The sequence below is a fragment of the Pituophis catenifer genome, unplaced genomic scaffold, assembly GCF_029215685.1.
Source record: "Pituophis catenifer annectens isolate HBS135680 unplaced genomic scaffold, rPitCat1.0.hap2 SCAF_3, whole genome shotgun sequence".
In the NCBI taxonomy this organism is placed as follows: domain Eukaryota; kingdom Metazoa; phylum Chordata; class Lepidosauria; order Squamata; family Colubridae; genus Pituophis; species Pituophis catenifer.
In genome coordinates, this window is record NW_027256883.1 from 180,543,878 (window position 1) to 180,569,399 (window position 25,522).

Below are 25,522 nucleotides of genomic sequence, written 5' to 3' on the forward strand. Positions count from 1 at the left end.
CAAATATTTAATTATATTAATTTTAATATGATCAATTATAACTGTTAAACATATAACTGCAGAGTATTATATTAACTTTGTTTAAATAATTTAAATGTAAAGATACAGTCACTCAGTGCTTCGGATTTAAAGGCAAAAAAGTGCTTGGAGCACATACTCGTGAAGCACTTTTACTCAAGTACTTGAAGCAGCTTCATTTCTTTACCCCATGGTTGCCTTTTGGAGCAGAAGTAGGATCCTGAAAAAGATGTGTTTGATTTAAAGAGTTTCAGACAACTGCTGTATTTGTATCCTGGCATGTTCCCAAACCCTTTCTTGCCTTTGAATCCAAAGCACTGCACAACCCTATTGAATAAAATGAAATCAGATTTGAGGTCTGTCCAGGCTTCACCTCTTTTTGGAGTATAGCCCTATTCTCCAAAGCAAAATACGGACCTCAGCCTGAAAAAAAATTACACACCCTTTGACTATAGGAATTTAAGGCGGCTGCAAGAGTGCTTCAAACATTATCCCAAGAAAACTTGCTCACCGATGGAAACTGTCTACCATCTTCAAGTGTACTCGAAGGTCTTTCTTAGTCAGATGATCCAACATTCGTGCATCCACAAGACATTCCATGAAGTAACTGCGATACTGTGGTAGACCTAGACTAGGAAGCCATTCATTGCCTATCCATTCATGGTTCATGTCCCCATAAGCCAGAGTCTGTGGAAATTTTAAAAAGAAAAAGCAAATAACATACACAGGATATTTAATTGGGTTGTTCCTCTTATTAAACGGTGTCCAACTCTCAAAGACTGGCCAGAAAAGTTCCTACAGTTTTCCTGGAAAGGTTTTTCAGAAGTGGTTTGCCATTTCCTCCTTCCTGGGGCTGTGAGAAAAAGACTGCTGCAACATCACCCAGCTGGCTTTGTGTGTAAGGTGGGACTAGAACTGACAGTCTCTCAGTTTCTAGCTTATTCTCTTAATTACCACACCAAACTGGCTTTCACATATAAATATACCTACTAGCAATACTGAAATAATCCAGAGTGGGAGGCCTACAGATTGGAGTTAGAACATTTTAGTAGAGAAAAACTACCATAGATAACTGAAATCTTTTATCTTAGATCTAAAATTCCTAATGAAATATACTAGTGAGTTGTGTCACAAAAATAAGTGATATAACAGCTTTAAAATGCTTCAGGACCACGTTCAGTAGATCTGAAATAATTCTATTACCTCAACAATTTTTGTTGAGTAACAATTTTCAAACAAAAATTGTAACTTCTAAATAATATACATATATTGAAATACATTTTTCAATATATGACAGTATGACATACTGACGGTTGTAACAAAATCTCAAATCAATTGCCTGAGTATTATTAACCATGCATATTATATGTCATAATGTAAGTATGCCATACTTCAAAAATCTTAAACACAAATAAAGCATTTATATTCTGTTTTCAATACCTTAGGAATAAATACACTACATAGCTTTTTTTAATAGTGCAACTTATCTGAAGGATATTTTTATGTGAATGTTAATTTTATTTGAGTCTGAAGACACAGTTAAATAGAATTTGTTACATGCTAAGCACAGAATTAATAGATAAAGTAAGCAACGGAGTTGCTGGAAAATTTGGCTCAGAAGATCTTATCTTCAAAGGAAGGTCTGTCCTCTTAGCTGTCAAAATTTTCAATGGTAAAGAAGCAAAATCTGAAAATAAAAGATAACTATTCCCTATTAATTCCTGACAGGATTCTTTACTTTCTGCTTGTCAAACAAGAAATATCTGATTTTTTAAAAAGAAAGTTAAAGAACATACTAGAGATATATTAATGGTTTGTATGGGGAAACAGGAAGAATAAAGGAAGTATAGAAAGATTTTCAAATATTCTGCATTTGTTTCCATTATTCTCTAAGAGGATCTTAAATGAATCTAGAGAAACTGCTCAAAAAGACAATTTGATATAATTGTTGATTTTGATACATAACTCCATTTCACTGAAAATTACTGAGTTTTGTATTTCCAGTACAGAGGGGGGAAAACCCACAAAATAATGCAGGAGTCTCACCTGTGCCCAACTGCCTTCCTCAGTATCCTAAATGTGACAGCGCAGCATGTCAATAAAATAAGTAAAATCAGATACCACAGAAAACCGCATTTGTTTCTCCCCTTCCCCAATAAAGCAGAGGCATTGTCTATCATGAACATGATCAAAAAACTGTCACATAAACACGGTTACAAGTTAAGAGGCTCCCATTATTCACCATTTCTAATTTAAAGGATCTCACTGTGGTTGGCATTTGATCTCTCAAGAATGTGCTGAAGTTTTGAAAACAAACAACAAACAAAACTCTCAGTTAATTATTCTTGTTCTTAAGGAGCTATCAAAATGAGGTGCCAAACTGGTAATCTTACAATTGGCTTTGCCCAAATGGTGATTTGGATGTTTGTTGCCACTAAGCACAACTAATGTATTTCTGTTCCCAGAGCTGCAACAGATTTAAGCAAAATGCCACACATTCATCAAAAAGCATGTACTAGATATTTAAAGATATGCTATCCACACAAAGAGTTAAATAGACAAAAAGATCAGATAGGTCAACATGTTTCTCTTGTTCCTATCTAAACACGAAAGTTTTTATTTTATTTTATTTATAACATATTCATTTTTTAATATAATGCACTCATATAATGCACGCCTTGGTGGCACAGCAGACTAAAGTGCTGTTAAATAGCACCAGCTGCCTGCAATTACTGCAAGTTCAAATCTCACCAGGCTCAAGGTTGACTCAGCCTTCCATCCTTTCGAGGTAGGTAAAATGAGGACCTGGATTGTGGGGGCAATAAGCTGACTTTGTATAAAAAAAAACACCGCTGGGGGGGGCGAAAGCCCTACTAAGTAGGTATATACAAAAGTATGAAGGCTATTGCTTAATGCATTGTAAGCTGCCCTGAGTCTCCGGAGAAGGGCGGCATATTAATCGAACCAATAAATAAATAAATAAATTTCCACTTGAATAAGAACAAGTGATCTATCCACTGACTCGCTCTGGCACTAATATACAAATATTAGTGCAGTAAGTAAAATAGCTGTTATAGCCAGCCTAGTGCCAGAATACATCACAAAAGAGCCCCTTACTAGAACAAATCAGTTACTATGCATTTGCATTCAGGTTGGCTTTCTGAACATGAAGTAGATCATTTGTATCCCATAAGAAAAGGCATATTTGGAGTTTTGGCCATTTAGGCCCTGTCTTTCCAACTATTTTCAGAATTCCCAACATGGCTTGGAACAATTGATATTACTCCAATGTTATCTCAATTATTCTTATTATCTAAACCAAAGAATTCAATTGCTTGGTGAAAATTGAGTTTTTTTCTTTTTTTTTTTTTTTAATCAGAAGCAAAATTATTTTCCTGTCGCTTACAATGAGGACAAGATGGCAGAATTCTCTTACACACAAAAAAAAAATTACCATTTTGGTTGAAGGAGCCATGGTTTCCATTTCTTCATGAGTAACCCAGACATTTCCAGATGACTAGGGTGAAAATATGACACACATGAATCAGAAAGCAAGGAATATTCAATAAAACTTTTCAACTCAAAACCACTGCTGTGTCCATAGCTTAGGCCATAGAATCAATAGTTGTGACAATGTCAAAAACAGTTAAAAGCTCCCTTGAGTTGAACTCCTGGAAACAACTTATTTTCTTTTACAAGATGTAGCTAGTATTATTGCACAATATCAATAGCTTATAGCCTTAGAATTTCCTGAAGGTTTTCTATCCAAATATCAGGGGTATCTGCCATCTTGACTTCTTTTGTAACATCCTGCTGACACCCCTGTCAAATATTAATTATGGTTTTGTAACAGATATTTTCTCCCAGCTTGTAAACATGGACTGTTGTAGTATCAAACTGTTATAGACTGAAGGAAGTACCTTTCAGAAATTCCACATTAAAAGACCTACAACTATAGCCTGTTTCTTCAATTTTCAGCATATTACCCGCTCTTCCTATTGGGTGGGCACAGGAAAGAATCTCAATACATATTGTTCCATATATTTCTGCCTATAGTATTAATATTTTTCAGACAGCAAGCAGGGAATACAAAGCAAGTACATCATTACATTTCAGGAAGAAATAGGCATTGTTCACCAAACCCCCAACCCATCTTTCAATAGCCGTCATAGCTGCTAATAATGCACATTTAAATTGGCCAGAAAGTCAACTTACAAATGGGAATAATAACAATAACTCAGCACTTCATATAAAGCTATTGTGAAATTATTTCTGGCAAGTATATAGAGATGAAAAAGGCACAATATCCTTTACTGATCTTACAAACATATATTACAATGGGACAGAAAGGGTACGATACAATTGACTTTCTCTGAGGAATATGGGGATTTCAATTTTCATCAGAATGCTAGTGAGGACCTGCAGTCTTGAGTCTGACTAAAGTGTTTGTTTTACATCTATTCAAATGCAGGTTCTTAGTGTTAAATATGGAAAGAAAGCCCAGATTATACATCCCAAGAAGCCAAGATAGAGTGCTTACTGTTCTGGAGGTGGGTGGAGCAGAAGGGCTTGTGAGAGACACCATTTCCTGGATTGCCAAGCGCAGTTTTAACCTGTGAAGGGCATTACTAATTCCAATTTCCCTCTGGATCTCTGTATCTGACAAGGCAGACATAATAGCACCGCTTTTCACATTAGCTCTGCAAGCTGCAACATACCAGGCAGGCATGCCCACCCAAAGCTACAACATAAAAGGCCAGAGATGAGTCTTCATTTTGAACTGCACAAATTTCACATACTAGGAATTTACAATGAACAAAAGCATTGAAAGATGAGATTTTGACTGACTATTAAATTCTGCTGATTCTTATGACATGCATTCTTATGACAATGCTGTATATTTCTTCTATCATCTCCACATTTCATGGTATAAGATACATTATGCTGAATTATTAACATCTGGGAAGGGTAGTCAAAACAACAATACTCAAAAAAATATCTATGTTCTATATTTACATAATATTTTCAATATTTTTACTTAAATTTGATAGGATCCAAAGAGAAAAGTATTTCTTTTATTAATACAGTTTAAATCAAAGTTTGTGACATTATATATATTTGCATATATTTCAAACTTGAGAAAGGTTGTCAGTTTACCCTTAGGGCAGTGAGTAGCCAAAACCTTCCCTATGTTACCTGCTCACTTTTACTGCTATTACGAACATAGTCACATGCCTCTACTTAAAAAAACGATCCTAGGAAATTAAAAATCAGACTTTGCAACACAGCGCAGAAAGAAGAACTGTGCATGTGATTATATTGCGAAGTCAATTCAAAATGATGATAAAACTCCAGATCCTCACACTATGAATGTGTAAAATGGAAATTCTATGTGCAGATACTTCCCCCAAATGTCTTCATTTGCCTTAAATCTAGATATGCAACACCGGTTTCCAAATATATCAGTCCATTATGAACTCGGGTTACCTGGCCAAACATGATTATTTAAACTGAATAGGTAAAAGAAGCTTACCTCCAGCCAGGAGACCACAGTTGGCCCATCCCACTGAGCAAAGGGAATACCCTTTCTTCTAGCATCTTCCAAAAGTTCATGTCTGGAAAGGGAAGCAGTAATATAACAATTCTTACTAGCTGTGCATTCCTCCAGAAAACAAACAAAGCCCCAAAACTGAAAATTTATCTAAACAGTTGATAACAAATTTAGCAAGCTGTCCCACAGAATGTGGCAACAGGAAAGCATGCAATATACAGTTAATATCATTTGGTATTATTCTACCCTGATCATATATTTTGAGTTCACTGAGCAAAACTGGAAAGCCAGCAACAGCTTTCCCATATGAATACTGATAGACATTTTGGCAGCATGCTTCCTTCACACATCTCAGCTGTTCAACACCACATGTGCTCTGGCATAAGACACAAGAATGAGCAGCTGGCACCATTAAAGAAAAATTGGTTCTATTCCTTGGCGAAAGAGAGTTAACAAGCCTCTTGACTAAGTTTTAGTTGGAAGGTAGCAGCTATAGAGTTACATATGAGTGTGGAAGGGTGGTCTTTAGCATCAGGACCAGAGTCAACTTTCTGTAGGTAAAGAATTATCATATTCTAGGAAGTGAGTGGGTGCCAGATGGGATACCTGGACCATTGGTTATAAAAAATCTGGGGAAAGATTTTTTTTTAGGTTTTTTTTTTAATTAAACCAGGTTTTGTTTTAACTGAATAGGCTCTTAGGAAGTTTCTGAAAGAGATATGTCTTGATCGCTTGCCCAGATAGTGACAGGCAAGTCTATTCTGATAAACTGTGATAATCCTTTTATAACAGTTTCACAATGTAGAGACGAAAGCCTTTGAAAGAAGAGAATCATGAAGTTTCAGATCTCCCTCTTTCTTGTTAAGCTGTCATCCATTAATATCTCCATCTTTCTGTTTATTTAAATTGTTTCTTAAGAAACTTGAAAATGTTATAAAGTATTTCTTTCAGGAGAAGGAAACAGAATAGTTCTCACAAAGCAGTTAATTAAACTTTTTTAACAATTTATTTCAGGAAAAAATGAGCTTATTCTAGGATGATAATTCAGTCCAATCAATGTGAAAACTTGTGCTAAAATATTTCCCAAATATTCTACAGTGACCTGCAATTCATCAAGAGTCTACCCAAATCAAGACATAAATTTTCACTAATTGATACAATATTTATCAAGACAGTAAATATAACTTTCCTCACTTTTTTTTGAGTCGTCGATCTTTTTCTGCTTGTGCTCCTAGCTTGCCAAGACCAAGAGAGTCCTGTATATTCATTTCTGAATCTGTTAGCAAAACTATGAAACACAATAGATGAAGAATTAGATACTTCTTGTGATATATAATAGGTGTGATATATAATATTATAAAAATATAATAACCTTTTTTAAAAAATCAAAAGCAAACTAATTTATGCCTACTCAGGAAATTCAATTTGCTATCAAGAAATTTAAACTCAGTAATTCAATCTGACAAGAGTAGCAAGCTTTACTTAGCTTAATTTAAGCTTGAAGATTTAATCTTTGACAGTATCCATGAGAATCCAACAGTATAGACAAAGAGATTCTTTTTATACTACCACAACAATACACTAGCCTTAAATATATACAATTATAAAATTATCTCTCATCCTCACCCAATGTTTCAATTTTTTCATGTATATTAGCAATCACTGTTTTATTGTGGTGTGATAGACAGGCTTATGAAAAAATTAAGGAAGAAAGGACTTAAGATGGGATGAAACCTATTATTTATTTATTTATTTATTTATTTATTTATTTATTTATTTATTTATTTATTTATTTATTTTCATTTCATTTCATTTCATTTCATTTCATTTCATTTCATTTCATTTGTATACCGCCCTTCTTCCAAAGAACTCAGGGCGGTGAACAGCCAAGATTAAAATACATACAATATAAAAATTAAGATGAATTAAAACAGAATTAAATCAAATTGGCTTCCCAAAATTTAAAACCCTTTGTCCATAAAATAACCCATTAAAATTTTAAGCCAGCCCGGCTTGCTGAAATAGGAAGGTCTTCAAAGCTCAACGGAAAGTACGCCCTGGAGCCAGCCTCGTGTAACCTCCTGGGAAGCCAGTACCAACCAGGAGGGACACGGGTCCAGTAAACATGTGGCCGCACTAAGTCTCCCCAAAATCCTGTCCACATCATCGGGAGTCACAGCATCAAACTCTTCCCAGATAACATTCTCAAGACTGTTCCTCGTCACCCTGCCCTGATCTACCCAGTCAGAGTCCAGATCCCCCCGGATCTGAGCGATTTTGTCATACAGGTTGTATCATATTTTATTGTATTAAAATATTCAACAATTCAAGCAAATGAAAATATAATCCTGGAATTTGTAAAAGACAAATGGTCAGCTTCCACAAAATTTGTGGAATTCCTTTATTTAGAAAAGGTGAACAGAATCAATTACCTTGCCCAGTAGTGCCTTCTCTGCTCAGTTGGATTAAGCGCCCTTTCTCTTTCTTTCCAAACAAGCGTCCAATTGAAGATTTGATGCCTTTCCTCTTGGAGCCTTTATGCAGTGAATCCTGGCTGCTATTACTGCTGCTGGGGTTACTTGCTTGATCCTCTAGAGAACTAAAGGATGGGAAAGAAAGTTATTAAAAATAGTGTCATTAAAAATAGTGAAGTTAAGGTCCTCCTCTTGGGATCAGCCACATTCTCCCCACACCTGTTTTCAAAATGCCCTAATTCTTCTCAGAGACCATATTCAGCTAATCTCTAAAGGATAGCAGTGCAAAACATCTAGAGAAAACACAACTGAGACGTGTATCTGAAATTCTGCGGAATAGTATCAGCTGCATAAATCTTTCATATATGAATAATTATTTCGTTAGAATAGTTAGAACCCAGAAAAGAACCCCAAGATTTTTTGTTACAGACTATCATGCACTGAATGTTATACACTATAATAAGACTTCCATTAACAGATTTTCTATCCATCATCGTTCTATCATCATTAAAGTATCAAAGAAAGGAAACCTCAGTGACTGTAACAACTGGAGGGGCATAACATTGCTATCAGTCCTTGGAAATGGAAAAGTTCTATGCCTTGTGTTGCTCAGGAGATTGGAGCATCAAGTGGATGCACATCTAGGTCAAGAACAAGCAGCATTCAGGAAAAGACGCTCCTGTAACAACCAGTTCCTGACCTTAAGACAGTGTTTCTCAACCTTGGTAGCTTGAAGATGGGTGGACTTCAACTCCCAGAATCCCCCAGCCAGCAATTCTGGGAGTTGAAGTCCACCCATCTTCAAGCTTCCAAGGTTGAGAAACACTGCCTTAAGATATATCACTGAACAGAGTTTAGAATTCCAGAAGCCAATGGTAATTAATTTTATTGACTTCAAAAAAGGCATTTGACTCAATTCATTGAGAATCACAATGGAATATTGTAAAGTCCTATGGTATTCCTCAACATTTTATCAACAGCTTTAAGAACCTGTATTATAACTCTAGCTGCTGTGTACAAATAGAATCTGGCAACACAACCTTCTTTAACATCAATACAGGAGTAAGACAGGGATGTATACTACCACCAATCTTGTTTTTCCTCTCCATGTACTTCGTTATGAATAAAGCGATGGATAACCCTAGCTTTGGAATCCTATGGGCCAGTGGTCCCCAACCTTTTTATCGCCGCGGACCAATCAGCCTTTGATAATTTTACCGTGGCCCGCTGAGCGCGCGCAGGGGTGGGGGCTTTGGGCCACACGTGCGTACCTGCGCGGGGCTCTCTTCCCTGGAGCCTTTGCACACGGCCCAGGAGCTTTTGCGCATGGCCCAGGAGCTTTTGCGCACGGCCCAGGAGCCTTTGCGCTGCAGCGTTCATGTCCCCCGGCCGCTGCGTGGCCCGGTGCCAGGTACTCCACGGCCCGGCACCGGTCCGCGGACCGGGGGTTGGGGACCACTGCTATGGGCAACAGCCCATCTAATAAATTTAGATTTTGCAGATGACAATGCACTGCTTGGTGAAGCAAAGGGGTGTTTGCAAGAAATGACCAGCAGTTTAGCTAATGAGACCAACTAGATCAGCTAATATATAAATTATGAGAAGACTAAGTCATGCAAATCAGAAGTGCTCAGGATAATATGCCTATAATAGTCTGTGGCCAGACTATAGAACAAGTCCAACAATTTACTTATCTCTATCGATGAAGGTAGATAAGGATATTAACTCTCAAATTCGAATGGCAACAGCTGTGTTTCAATGCATGCATCCAATTTGGTCTATGGCAGCCATACATATTATCACAAAGTATTATCAGACTTCTAGGATGTTGTTATACCAACTGCAATATATGTTTGTGAAACATGGAAGTATACAACCAAGATGATTAAACAGTTAGATATTTTCCAATAACCCTGCTTGAGAAGACTCCTCCGTGTCTGATATTCTTCTTCTATTCCTCCATATAGAAGGAAAAAATAGTATTAGGCACGTTCTTCAAGAAGTTTTTATAGATGTAGTATACTGAATAAATAACTTATCTGTCTATCCTAATTCAATACAGCAAAAGTTTGAAAACACTTTTTTATAATTTGCCTTTTCACCTCATATAGTTGAACATAACTGACAGCCTATAAAATGATAGATTGCATCTGTTCTCTTCCCAGACATGTACCTCTTGCCTTCATCTTGACTAAAAGCAGGATGTCCAAGTTTCTCCAGCCTGAGGCTCCTGGGTGAAGAAGGAGGAGAAGTCTCACATTTGATGGTCGTTTTATCTTCTCGACTCTCATCTCGACCAGCTGGTGACTGAACAGATAAGGTAAACTCAGACTTAGATGGGAGATTCCTGTCTAAAAACTTTCCTCCAATCTCTACCACGCTTATCAGAAACTTGCTAATTAATTAAAGGAGAAGACAGAACAGAATCAAATAAATCAAGTATATCATGGGAATTACTGCTCACTGTATGCCCAACAAAAGGACTGAATGGTCAAGTTATAATGATATAGTCATAATATGAGGCAATAGAGCCAACAGCAACAGGAAGGAGGTGGCAGATTGTGACACATTAGCAATATGGAGTCTGTAATATGTAGCAATCAGGGAAGAAGCCTTTGACTTGCCATCATTTAAATAGCAATTCATATATTTCTATTTTAGATTTGTATGAATCATATACAAAGTAGTACTCTATGGGCATAAGGATTATTTTTGAAATAACAATTGCTAATATATTTTGTCAGATGGGAGTAGGCAATTTGCTACCTAAGCCAAGGACCTGGGACCTTCTCATCAGGATTGGAAGAAGTACCCTGCAGAAACTGCCTATTCAAAATCATCGGAAGTACAGTTTAAGGAGCACTGCCTACGTAACTGAAAATAATAGAAAAGTAACCCCAAAAAATGGAAGATATATCAATACACACACTGTTTTCCAAGAATTTGGTCTTGAACAAAGCCACTGTTACTGCCTCATAAAAATACGTTCACAATTCTCACTCATAGAAATTTCTGAACTCTCACTGGCAAATCAGCAAAGAAACCGATTCAGCATATCTTAGAACACAAACCATTCTTCTTAAAATAAACAGAATTTGACACTACAAATAAAGTTATTTAAGCATCCAGAAATAAAGAGCAGTGACCTTTCTAAAAGAGAAATAAATTATAAACCCCTAGCAGAGAAAAACTACTTCTAAAATAGGAATTGGGCACAAATCGATTTATTCTGAACACAGAATGATCAGGCATTCTAGTTTAATGCAAAGATGTATAAAAGGGAGACGCAGGTGAAAGCATGCGAGAAATAGCAGGAATATGGCACGAATAGCACTGTCCTAAAGGAAAATCTGGATTAAATATCAAACCCCAAGTCCCAATTTAAATAAGCAGAAATACAATGAAGAGAAACCTACTTTTCAACTTCTCCACCTCTCACGAAAGATATTCTCTATTTACAACCTAAGACTTGCAATATTCTCTAATCTGTTGTAGTTTATGGGGTGGGATATAGTTATGGGAAATTAGCACCATGTGCCTTTATCTTACAAAATCTTATCCTTTAATTATTTTAATATCTCAAAATACTCGCTTTAAAGCTTCCTGTCTAATTTACTTTTTTAACACACTTCCTACTGTATTACATAGTTAGGTGCATATTGAATGTCTGCATTTGGGACTTTTGGATTTCAATGTTTACCTACTAACTTGTTTAATATATACCCTGCCTTTCTATGCTAGCAAATACTCAAGATAACTTTACTTGAAGCATACATGAACAAATCAAATACATATATCTATTCACTCTTGGAAAAAGTGTGATATTGTAAACATTCTAACAATTTACAAATAAGCACAGCAACATGGATTCTATGTAAGTTGATATAAGTACTAATTATATGAATCCATTATATATAAATAATTACTACTTACAACCTCCCAGCAGCAATCTGTTATGATCGGAATGGCTTGAAACGAACGCATGAGCTCTCAGCAACAAAACTTAATTTGGAAAAGAATACTGCAATACTTATAGCTCTGTATTTATGGTAGACCATTTATATCTATATGTAGGATGAAGGAAACCACCTACAGGACTAGAGCTATACAGTATGGTAACATTTTATCCGCATCTGAGAATGACACATTTTCAAATAATAGCCTGAGTAAACATTGCTTTATTTTTTAAAATATTTTCAGCATAACTTTATTGTTTGGAAGACTACAATTGCAATGTTGTAAATTAGATTGTGCTTGTTTAAGATGACAAAATACAGATACAGAAAAGGAGCATGAACATAAATCTACAAAGAAGAGCAAAGAAAGGGACAGACTCACAAGTAGTTTCCTCCGGTGTTTCCTCAAGTCACTTGGCTGTCAAAAGAGTGACATAAAAACAGTGGAAGTTAGCTCAAAATTACCCTAGGGAGCAGATGGCACACTATTCAATACAACTGGGACTAGAGAGGGCTAAAGAAACTATGAGCAACAGCCATGGTGGAGGACTTGTCAAGAGAAAAAAAATGTGGCATTGTAATATTGGACTAAATAGCTTTAGATTTTAAATAGAAACAAATTAGAAATGCTAAAGGCCATCGTGGTTGGGCAATACAGCTGACCATTATAGAACATAATGGCAGCATAGCATACCACCAAAAATCCCACTTCCCAGTGGAACACACTTTTTATTATTTATTTATTTTTCAACTCTTACCAGGGTCATACTGCATATCCGATCAAGGTCCTGAGCTGTGCTGCGAGAGGTGAGTTTTGGAGTAGAACGTCCACTGACAGGAGGAGATGAGCTTGCCAGAGACAGGGCAGTTAAAGATGTGGGAATGGATGCTCTCTTGCGTAACTGGGTCAGATTTAGGGCTTCCATGCTACCACTGGTGACACGGCTCTCCAACTGTTCAGCCCGCAGCTCAGTTGATTCTTTCTCCTCCTGGATCATTCTAGACCAGATCATAATTTGAATGAATGCTCTATGCGACTCCCTTGTTACAGCCTCAAACCCTCTCAGCTTCAACCTCAAACTGTCTACTGTGGACCTCACCCCATTCCTATCTGTACTTACTTGCTCTGTTTATGTTGCTATCTTGTACATGTTTGACAAACAAAACAGAACAGAACAGAACAGAACAGAACAGAACAAAACAAAACAAAACAAAACAACCAAGACAAGACAAGACAAGACAAGACAAGACAAGACAAGACAAGACAAGACAAGACAAGACAAAATATAAAAATACATAAAATAATTTAATCTCAACTGGGATTTTACTATGTTTCATAAGGAGGGACAGATAGAAGCATTCAAGATTTGTATGTTAAACACAATTCTAGTTCACAGAGCAATTCGGTATAACATGCTTATATACTACACCAAAAGAAACTGGAACCATCTAAGTAGTAGTTGGGTTTATTCAAACAGATACAAGAGCTCATTTTTAAAATAATATTTTGAAATATTTATCCATACAACCTAAAACTGTTCTGATGCACTCCTTATTTATAGTCCACGTTTTCTATGTTCTCAGAATCCAAAATGCTTGAAAAGTCAACTTTTTTTTAATAGCTCAAAACTGTGATGTGGTCAAATGACTCCATATATTGAATCTCCTTGTATTTTAATCTATGGCTATATTTTATTTTCTGGAAAATCATCAGTATAACTTTATTACTACATTAATGTAATGTAATTTCCATTACAAAATTAAGACAATCATATGATTTGTTTCCTGTATGTCATTGCACACATTAGGCAAACCTTTGTTAAATCATATTTGTCATTAGTTTTTTTTTTTTTTTTTAATCTCTTGCAGGCAGCAGAGCCAAAAAATGTTTGTGATGGATTTTCAACTATAAGATTAAGGTTGTGACAGAAATAAAATTGCTCATTAACTTCTACCTGACTTGGTAGTAGATTCATCTGGGATAAGATATACCTATTTAGTACCATGTTGGTTCACCTTATTTATTCATTTATTGTTTTTATGTTTGTATCTCTATACTACACAAGGACTCATGACAATTAACAATTAAAACTAATATTCATTCATGAAACAATCAGTAATTGTGGACCACGCTACATCATGCTCTAACTGTCCTCTTGGAACAACCCATGGGTCTGAGGCAACTGAACTAAGAGCTCATCCAGACAACCATTTTAATTTAATTGATTTGGTATCATTAAACTCTATTACCTTATAACATAAGAAAGAAGATAAAATACAATACAATTCAAAAACACCATCAGCAAAAAACAACGAATAAATAAATACAAGCAAAGAAAACACAAGATGGTAAACCCAGCAAACAGATAGTTGGGGTAAGTTCTATTGTTGTTTAGATTTATCATTTTGTCCAATACCAGATTTTCAAGGACCTCCAAAATGCTATTAAAATGGGAGCCACCCAGAATGCATTTAATATTTTTCCCTACTACCTACTCATATTTAATGTGCTTTCTTCCAATTTCTGGGGTGGCAAAATGTATGCCAGCCTAATTAGCTTTTTTCCAGGAACAAGTCTCCCTTTTCCCTTATAATTACGCTAGCAAGCAATGCTGCCCTTACAGGTTGAATGTGGAACAAGACACTTCCTCCCCCACCAAAATTTCTGTTCCACCTGTTGAATAGGGAAAGCAACCATTAATTGGTCTCCTCAAGACTGTGATGCAATAGAATTGGTCATAGGAACCTACCAAGTAAAGACCAGGCCCACTTCTTTCACCCAAAACTATTATAACCATGAAGACAGTTTAATGGTCATATTTAAAACAAAATAAACATTCTGTACCATTCTTCAAGTTGCCTAAATAATAGGTGCCCAGCAGAAAGATACTCCGTAACAATAGGTTGTTACCAGTGGTGAAATCTGAACCGGTTTGCTAATGGTTCGCTGTCCGTGCATGCGCGGTGTGTGCCAAATGCATGCTGTGTGTGGATGCATAGTACGTGCCAAAAGGAGGCTTTGGAAGGTAAATAGAACAGTGGGGGGGGGGGGGTCAGCTGTGCCACAGGATTTCCTGCTTTCTAGCAAAGCTAAACTGCGTAGCACAGCTGATCGTCGGAAATACCGGTTCAGAGGAACCGGTAGTTTTTTTTAACTACCGGTTCGACCAAACCCATAGCTTTTTTTTACTATTGGTTTGCCCGAACCGGTAGTTTTTATCACTACCGGTGCGCCCAAACCAAAGCTAACTGGTAGCATTTCACCCCTGGTTGTTACCTGGGCTAGATCTAAACAGCTGCCTAGTTCTGGGAGAGTGATGTGTGTAAGTGTATGTATATGTGCATAGGCATGTCAAAGAACCTCAAGAAACCAGCTGACAAGTCAATGGCATGGTGAACAAAAGCAGAATGGAACACCGAAATAGTCTCAACTGAAACCTGTTCTGTTGCACTCATAACAACATATCCTTTTCTTACAGTTAGCTGTGAAGATCACTGTATAACACTGTTCCTAATGCGCTCAAATACACACACACTTACATATATTTTCACCCAAGTACTCGATACGTTTTTGAGCAGGTCTAGCACAATTTTACAGGAATGGTGAATACAGGAATACATGTAAGAGCTGATTTACATTTCAGAAAGCACCAGCCAGGCATGAAAACAGGCAGCTGCCTGTGGAAACCGGTTGTCATGTCAACCAAGCTACACAAACCAACTGGCCATGAAGGGTGATGCTCAGCAAGCATACAGGATAGCATATATACCTGCAGCTAAAAGCATCCAGTAGGAGCTGGGCAGATCTTAATTCCTGGCTAAACATCACCACAGCTATTGCCAATATGCCTGTATAATGAGGCCTGCTGCCAAATACATACACCATTAGATTGGACTTGCAGGTTCTTCTAAGTGGTAGTCTCTCAACCTTCTCTGACAATCTACTATACTCTTTCACACCCCTGATGACAGCCTTTTCACTTTACTGACACTATCCATTTTTCCCCAAAGAAATCTCTCTGGTGCTGAAATACTTGGGTATAGGTGAAATGGAGACCACCTCTCTGCCTGCCTGCCTTCCTTCCTTCCTTCCTTCCTTCCTTCCTTCCTTCCTTCCTCCCTCCCTCCCTCCCTCCCTCCCTCCCTCCCTCCCTCCCTCCCTTCCTTTTCATAGCTTAAGCAAAATGAAGACATATGCTTTTGAGAATGAGTGTGCTGATTTAGAAAAAATGTGTTGCAGGGCTTATGCCTGTGTCCCAGCAGGAATACACAATCTACATAGATAAATATGAACATAGACAGGACAAATTAACAAAGCACAGCAACAACACACACTTCAAACGATTTTCCATAAAATATCTCCTCTTGGTCTGTTCCTCCAGCAGCATTTTTTTTTAGCAATGAAAGAAACTAAAATTACACACTTAATACTCTTCATTTATTACAGAAAGTATAGATTTTGCATTGTGTTACCCAGACCGAGATCTTTGGAGAGATGGTATTAGAGATAAATAAATGTGCTATTTCTGGGGGGCAGTCCAATCAAACTGCTCATATATTTTCTCTCAAACATTTCATTACCGCTCACAGAATTCCTTATCATCTACATGCAAACATTTGGAAGTATCAATCCAGACAATGTCTTCCTAATTTATTTCTTGGAGACAAATCTCACACTTTTGTATCCAGTCCTTGGACACATACAAAATCAGCTAAAATATACAGAATATATACACCTGATGTAGATACCTAATCTCCTCGTTGATGGCATCCAGTTGTTCCTGCAGCATCATGGCAAGAGTCTGGGCATCAGAGTGCCCACTGGGAGACAGCATGTCCATAGAGCTGAAGACTGTCTCTTGGTCATCCTCATCAACATCTGAAATCTCCGGGTCACTATCAAAACTGTGAGCTGAAGTACTCAGGATGCCACTTGTTTGACCATGTTCCCAATCCTGGACACAAAAAATCATAAAGTATCCTACGTAAGGTATGATTCCCACATAATTGCAATACCAATTTCACCATCTTGCTGAAATATCTGTTTGAGATGATGGATTGTTATGTATGTAATTTAAATGATTCCAATGTTTCACCTAAGCAAACAAGAAAATTCTGCTGAGAACAGGGCCTTCAGAAGATAGATTTAGTTCTTTGAGAATCTCCTGCATTTGAAAGGAATGCATAGCATACAGTGCAGGCCTTCATCTTGTTGCAAAGCAAAAGAGCAAGCCTGTGCCAGAGATTTAATTTCCACATTACTCATTCCCTTAAACTCCATTGGGAGTTTATCTCTCCCAAGCCTTATGAACTTGGTTTGACTGCTTGTTAAGAATTTTTGCCTCCAAAAGTTGTGGGTTAAAAACACTGAAGGTTTTTAAGAAGGGACTGGATAACAATTTGTCTGAAATGGCATAGGGTTTCCTGCTTGAACAGGGATTGGACTAGAAGACCTCCAAGGTCCCTTCCAACTCAGTTATTCTGTTAAAGAATGGTCATGTATGCAGACATAAAGCCAGGAAAGAAACAAAAAGCGGGGTGGGGGGGATTTCAATAATTCTTCAATGCTTCAGATATTTGAGTACAGGTTGGGGCACAGATTCTGGCTTAGTAAAACAGCTGCATTTTACTCATAATAAGCTATATTGTGGAACATTAATTTTAGTGGTTTAAGTCATCAGCCCCCAAACCTTTGGGCACCAGGGACCAGTTCTGTGGAGAGAGGTTTTTTTGCGGACTAGAGGGGACGTGGTTTTGCATACTGCCTGCATCCTGCAGATGGGGCTTCGTTTGTTTGTGCTGCCCGGTGCAAACGGACTGGTGCCGGTCCATGGAATAGGGTCTCCTGGCTTAAGTGTTTTATGCAAACACTTTAAAAAGCATAAAATTGTATTTATAATGCTATAGATATACAAACAGCAAAACAATACCCCTCAGCAATTTAGACAAGAAAATATTAAATTATCAGGTTAACAAGCAGATTACTTTGACTTTCAGCTGATTCAACCAAGAATCTCAGTTCTTAAAATAATGAGTTTGGATTCTGGGTGAGCAATTTCATCCACTCCAGATGTTCCAGATTGCTTATCTTACAACCTGAGATGCTAGAGGCCATCTCAGGGCTCTCTTCTCCAGACTTATGGTTTGGGGGGACTTCAATCTACCATCCCTGGGTTCGGCCTCAAAAGCGGCTTAGGAATGTATGACCATTATGAAGGCCATGGGCTTATCCCAGATCATTTCAGGTCTGACTCAGGACAGTGGTAACAGACCAGATTTGATCTTCTTTTTGGAGCAATGGCAACATAATCTGAAGAGATTGCATTGCCACTGCTCCAAAAAGAAGATCAAATCTAATATTATCCCTCCTGCAATGGTCATATCACGCCCTGGTGTCCTTGAGACTTTTTTATGTCGCCCCCTCCACAGGGAGGCCAGGTCCATTTGAGAGGTTCACCTCCAGAGACTGATGGACTCAATTGAGTTTCAGAGGGTACTGTGAAATATCTCAGAGACTTTGCGGCACAGTTCTGCCAAAGCCTTGGTAACATCCTGGAATCAAAGGGCAGCTAGGGACTGGACAAGATTGCGCATCTCCAGATCCATCACACCTGACTTTCCCCATGGTTCACAGGGGAGTGGCAGGTTCTGGAAAGGGTTAAGAGATGCTAGCGCACCACTGCAGTAAAATGAAGGATGACTCTGACTAGACACAACTTAGAGTTGCTATTATAGCCTACCTCGTGACAATAAGTGCTATATGGGGCTAACCTTGAAGAGCATTCAGAATCTACAACTGGCATCATGGGCAATCTTTGGGTCCCCGCAGTGGTCCATGTTTCACCACTCTTCCACAAACTGCACTGGTTGTCAATTTGCTTCCAGGAGCAATTCAAGGTTTGTGGGATCACCTTTAAAGCTTTGCATGGCATGAGGTCCAAATTACCTGAGGAACTATCTCACCCCAATAGGACTGGCCTGCCCCACCAGTGCTGGGAGAGGAGGGATACTGTAAATCCCATTGATCAAGGAATTCTGGCTGATGGGGTCCAGGAGAAGAAAATTCTCTGCCATGCCTCCTGCCTTCTGGAACATTTTGCTCCCTAGGGTGAGATCTGATCCCACCCTCCTGACCTTCAGGCAAAGAGCCTGAAGACCTGGCTCTGCCAGTTGGCTTGGGCCCCCAATGGGGGAGTATCATGCTGAAGGTGGTTGATGGACCATCTCCCCCCCACAATGCATTTTGCTCCCTCCCTTCCTACTTTTAATAATAATTTGTGTTATTAGAAATATATGTTTTTTCATGGTTTATTGCTTTTAACGTTGTAAACCACTCAGAGTTGCCTGTGGCTAAATATGCAGCAAATAAATTTAATAATAAACAAATATCTTACAATACGCTTTATAGGCTGGGAATGATTGAAGTTGATACTCAAAAACCTGGGTGGATACAGTAATGGTTCATAGTAAAGTGATTGTGGAGGAGTATGGAGGTGGACTTATTTATTTATTTATTTATTTATTTATAATTAAATTTATATACCGCCCTACTCCCGAAGGACTCAGGGCAGTGAACAGCCAGAAAGTAAAATATACATAATACAAACGTTAAAAACCCTTTAAAATACATTAAATACATTGGCCAGATTTAAAACACCCCAATTATAAAACCAATTTAAAAACAATTAAAAAAGGAGGTTAGGCCAGACCAGCCTGCTGGAATAAGAATGTTTTGAGGGTGCGGCGGAAAGTGCGCAGATCCGGGATCCTCCATATCTCCGCGGGGAGCTCGTTCCAGATGGCAGGTCCCCCCACAGAGAAGGCTCTCCCCCTGGGGGCCGCCAGTCAACATTGTTTGACCGACGGCACTCTGAGAAGATTCCTTGAAGAAGGAATTCAAACCTTTGTGTAAACATCAGCTTAGCCTGGATAGATAGAACAGAGTAGCGACAAACTCAGAATTTGCCTTGCCTTGATCCTCCTTAGTGTAAGAGAAGAGAGCGAAAACCTCTGTCAGGCTTTCAAGATTCTGTTATTATACTCTATAACAATATTAATTCAGTAATACTGTAATTATTACAGTAATTATTATGTGGCATTTATTTCTTGACCTAGTTTATCTCAAAAAGCAGGTAGTGATCCTTTATTAACTTTACAGCTGTCTGATTTTATATGGGAGTTGCAGGCCCTATACAGAATTTTAATATTTATATTAGAATTTAAGAAGTTTTTTACCCTTTATTCTGCAGCTGATTTGACCCTTTCAACTCTCAAGATTTATGGGAAGCAGTTTGGAAATATATTTATTTAATTTATGTATATATGTATGTATCTATGTATGTATGTATGTATGTACTGGTGTCTTGAGTTCCATGAAAAATATTTTCTTAATAAAAAGAATTGTTAATACATTTGCTATGATACTGAGTGCATTGGATTGAGGAATGACTTAATTACATGATTAAAAAATAGGCAGAAATATAATTAATTTCAAAATTGTAGTTTCAAAGAAGCACACAGAAAAGATATCTATTTATTTCAATATATCATTTTACCCAAAATAAATAATACTTATTTGAGCAGTTCACTGATTCCCGAAATTTTTTAAAAAAATATATACATGGCTAGCTCAAATTTCCAACGTGGGTGGTGAAAATAATTACAAAATAAAATATGAGAAAATAAATAGCAACACCGCATCCCAACCAAGTATTGAAATACAAAAGCTAAGAGCTCTTTCTTTGTTTTCCAGATTTCACAGTATTGCAAAGATCCTTTGAAATTTCATCTTACCACCTTCTTCTGTATAAGCCCATCCCATAAGTATTGTCCTGGCCACCATCCAGTGAAGTAGCCTTTCTGCACAACAGGGAGTCTCTTTCCTTTAGAGGGGTTTAGGTTTGCAGCTGTCACTGCCAAGCGAAAGGCCATTGTGCCCCCCCTCTATTTTAAAAACACAAAACAGCTGTTGCAGCTGTTGCCAATACAAAGATTTTATGGTGCACTCCAAGATGTAACTGGAGCTGCCCCCTAGAGATTGGTTTGCAGCAAGGCAAACATCAGGAGTTTTACCTTGGAGGGTTCTTCCTGCAGAGCTACAAAACGGCTCTTTGGTGCCCGATGAAGACTAGAAGGTGTTGCAAAGGGGTCCGTGGATGGATGGACCATAGTACTCAGGGGATATCTGAGATCAGGAGTACTTCCAACAAGGGACCTATTAAAAATTAAAATGGGAAAAAAATATTTATTTTAAAGAAATAATGGAAATTGTATTGCTTAAAGTTTAGCTTTCTATAGAGATATCCTTAATTTAAATACATCCAATATGGTATTTTTTATCTGCTATCAATATCCTAAAATACAGACATATTGTCAGAGATTATGCATTGAAAATCACAGGATAGGATGGGTCCTTTATTTTTTCTGGCTGGTGTGAAAATTTGGGGCTAATAAACATTTCTAGAGCAGTTGTAACTATGCTATAGATATTCTTACACAAAGATTGCCATGATGAGTATGACCCCCATCGACATACCAAAGGAAAATAAAGAACCAGACTATTTCATTATCTATGGATGTTCTGTTTTAATTCAGAGCAGCATTGACTGGGTCTTTCAGAGGCATAGGTTAGTGGTTTCCAGGATGCTACCTAGCGGAGTACTGAAAAGCATCTGCAAGTAAACAACAAAGCTCAGGAGGCACCAAGAACTCCACAGTAAATTTCTTGAAACAGTAAAGAACTTCTGGAAGCTAGTAGACCATCTTTGTATACCACATCCAGTAGAAAAATTGAACTTTTCAGTGTTGAACTTTTGAAAATTGAACTTTTCCTAGAACATTCTGTCCTGAGAAGGTAAATTTTATCTTGACTTTATGTGTAGATCAAGTCTTTTTGGAAATATAGATTATACTTAAGACTGCTGCTTTGCCTTGCAGCATCCCAGCTTCCCATTGGATAATTTTTAATCAAAAGACTTATTTAAAATAAAATAAGGTAGAACAGGATGCTGGGCAAATACTGAGGAAAATGTCAGCAGATATGTCCTTTGTTTCTCCAAGGCCTTATCAAAGACTAAGCCAACAATAATACCAACATTTTCTAAGAAATAGCCAAAATCCTGAATACATTTATAAGCAAATAAGCAACCTTTGTCGAAAAACTTATCTTATTATCATAATCTAGATATATTGAACAGAGACTTAGATAATGGGGGCTGAACAAATATCTCCAAGACTCTAAGTCTTGAAACAAAAATATAGTCAAAGTGGCTCAGAATAAATAAATAAATAAACAAATAAACAAATAAACAAATAAACAAATAAACAAATAAACAAACAAATAAATAAATAAATAAATAAATAAATAAATAAATAAATAAATAAATAAATACATTTAAGAATAAATTTAAGTAGCAGGTGGGGTAGAGTACTGCTAAATATCAGTGAGGAAACACTTGGTGTCCTGAAGATTAAGACCTTTTTCAGGAATACTTTCTCATCTCCAGGGAACAGAGACACAATTGTTTTTCTCTCCTTCCTCCCTCCCTCCCTCCCTTTTTTACTTTAAAATTTTATTGAACAACAATACAGTATCTAATGTACAGTATGTAGAAATACACTTATTTCCTTCTTGTAAGAAGCTACACAAAAGCGCTCAAAGCTTGCTTCATTTTTTAGACTTATTATTAATCCTTTTTATTTTATTTAAAACAGAGGGGTATTTTCAAAAAAGATATTACCTATGCAGGCACAAATAACTATTGAGGTTAAACAATTACTGCTCAATTAAGCATTAGTAAAAGATACCAAGCAGAGTGTGTTAAGTTGGTTTTATGATATAAAAAATATATAGGTAAGTATTTAATTTCCCCTTTCTATGAGTCCAACCAATTTTGCAATACCTGATGGTTTAAGGTTTAGAATCCATAATCTAGAAACACAAGCTATTTTGGATGAGATAAAAAGAAAAGAATTGAAGAAATTTCCAGAGAAGGTAACTATCAGTATTTCTCAATAAACTAACCTTTTAAAACAACAGTTATCTATGTTAACAGTAAAAGAAATGAAAATGAATTATGTAAAGTAAAAAAAAAATTGCAAATAAATCAGGAAATGGCTGAAATACAAATTATGAAAAGAAAATGATACTGAAATTACAAGAGGGGAATATTGTATTAATAGACAATGTAACCAGACCAAATTTGATCAATACTGTTCCAATTTTTATAAAAGAAGTGATGTCTCTCTAGAGAAAATAGATGAATATCTAAAGAATCAAAATTTACTGAGGATTACAGAGGAACAGAGACAGGTTATGAATGTACTTATAACAATAAAGGAAATTTCTGAAGCTTAAAAAAAATTAAACCAGGAAGAATGCCTAGGCCAGGTGGATTATCAAGTTTTATTATACATGATTTGAGGATTTTACAACCTTTACAAAAGACAATGAACTCTATATTGCAGGAGGAAAGATGTTGGAGTGTTGGAAAGAGGTCAGCAATAGAACTAATATTTAAAGAGGGAGAGTTTTGACTTGAATAAAAAACTATAGGATGATATTAAGACTGAAAACAATTTTGCAAGAATTTATGCATGAGGATCAATGGGGGTTTTTATCTAAAAGACAGTTAAGGGACAATGTTTAGAAATGCATTGAGCATTTTGGAATATTTAGAGCAATATAATGAAAACAAAGCCACCTTGACTTTCTTAGATGCGGGAAAAGACCTTTGATTATTTGAACTGGCTTTCTTGTTCAATATTTTGGAAGATATAAATTTTGAACATTATAAAATGAGTAAAATCAATTTACACTTCACAGAAATCACAAATAATTGTTAATGGAGGTATAACAAAACCATGTAAGATACTAAAAGGAACAAAATACGGTTGCACGCTGTGGTTCTTGAAATATTGAATAGAGATATAACACAAGGTGAGAAGATTGTGGGAATATAGATTTTAAAAGACACTTGTTAAGAGTTTTGGCAGATAACTTGGTTTTTTGTTCTGGAAGATCCTTTAAAGGGAATTGAAACATTAATAGACTATTTTAAAAAATGGTTACATTAACAAGTTTCAAGATTGATAAACAGAAGATAAATATAATAACAAATAGAAGAGCAAATAGAATTGTTGAATAAAATAGGTTTTAAAATTAAGAAGGTAAAATGTCTGAATATCACTATGTCAAATATGAACTGTAAGATTTCAAAATAACTATGGTAAAATATGGAATTGAGTTCAATGGCTAAGTTAAAATAGGAGAAATTGCAACTGTCATTGCTGGAGGAATTTCTGTGATAAAAATGAAAGTTTTGCCTAGAATGATACTTTTGTTTCAGACAATATCTGATTTGACAATTGATGATCCATTTAACAGAAGGCTGAAGGATATATCTATATTTGTGTGCTGGGGGAAAACATGACTTAAATATAAGGTGTTACAAAATGCAAAGGAAAGGAGGATTGAATCTACGTGATTTTAAATTATATTTTGCAGCTTGCTGTTTAGTTTGGATAAAAGAATGGATATTGTTGAGAAAAAGAAGGCTCTTGGAGTTAGAAGGACACAACCTAACATTTTGGTTGCATGAGTGTTTGTGGTATGATAAAGTCCAGGTTAATTTAGATTTTAAAAATGATTATGCTAGGCATGTCCTATGGAGAATATGGAATAGATACAAATCCAGATTGTGCAGGAACACATCTCTATGGATCTCAGCACAAGATTCATTTTATAGATGAGAAATAATAGGGAAAGAGAAATCATGAGATAATAGAATTTTATCAAGGGTAATGTACTGTAAATAAACTCAAGGGAAGAATTAGTGGCAGTAGGATATAGTTGCTAGTGTTTTTTTTATTTATTTGTCATATTTTAAAACTCCTACCAAAATGGAACAGATTCAATTAATTAAGGGCAATTAACTAAATTACAAACTTGGTTAATAGATAGTATAGCCTTTATTGTCATTGTACATCATGTATACAATGAAATTGGTTTTAGCCTCACTGGTGCAATTTATGACAGAGAGAAAGAGAGAAAGAGCATTACATAGATCTCCAGAGGAAGCATATTTTAGAGCGTGGGGGCCACTACCGAGAAGGCCTGGTGCTTAACGTAGGTCCTATGTATGAGACGGGAGAGAAGGAGAGAGAGAGGGAGGGAGAAGGAAAGGGAGAGAAAGAGAGAGGGAGGGAGGGAGGGAGAGAGAGAGATCTAATGGTATGTAAATATAATAAATAAATATGCAAATGTAACAGGAATGTAACATGTAAGTACTTCAAGATAAAAGTGGGTATAAAAAAATAAAATAAAAATAATCAGATTTAAAGAATTTGTACCTGAATATCAAAAGAAATTCAGAAATATTTTGAATATTAAATAATAAGCAGCCATTGGTGATACTTAAAATTCAGCCCAGGCCTAGAAAATCCATAAAGTGTGCCAAAGGATTTCAGTGATTTAAAAACATACTTGAAATGTACTGTCTAAAAATGAAATTTATTTTTAAATA

The 25,522-nt window shown here is 36.5% G+C and overlaps 1 protein-coding gene across 1 annotated transcript in view; it reads right to left on the reverse strand.

The window, feature by feature from the left end:
* PPFIA4 (PTPRF interacting protein alpha 4) overlaps positions 1–25,522 on the reverse strand; it is an 85,117-nt gene that overhangs the window by 9,620 nt on the left and 49,975 nt on the right. The window contains exons 13-24 of the mRNA XM_070941114.1: positions 21,059–21,213; positions 16,749–16,962; positions 12,758–12,998; positions 12,382–12,417; positions 10,217–10,350; positions 8,002–8,168; positions 6,764–6,857; positions 5,552–5,633; positions 4,559–4,759; positions 3,473–3,535; positions 2,065–2,091; positions 530–705 (exon numbers count right to left, since the gene is read on the reverse strand). Coding sequence (XP_070797215.1) covers positions 530–705; positions 2,065–2,091; positions 3,473–3,535; positions 4,559–4,759; positions 5,552–5,633; positions 6,764–6,857; positions 8,002–8,168; positions 10,217–10,350; positions 12,382–12,417; positions 12,758–12,998; positions 16,749–16,962; positions 21,059–21,213 — 1,590 coding nt within the window. The remainder of the gene's footprint in view (positions 1–529; positions 706–2,064; positions 2,092–3,472; positions 3,536–4,558; positions 4,760–5,551; positions 5,634–6,763; positions 6,858–8,001; positions 8,169–10,216; positions 10,351–12,381; positions 12,418–12,757; positions 12,999–16,748; positions 16,963–21,058; positions 21,214–25,522) is intronic.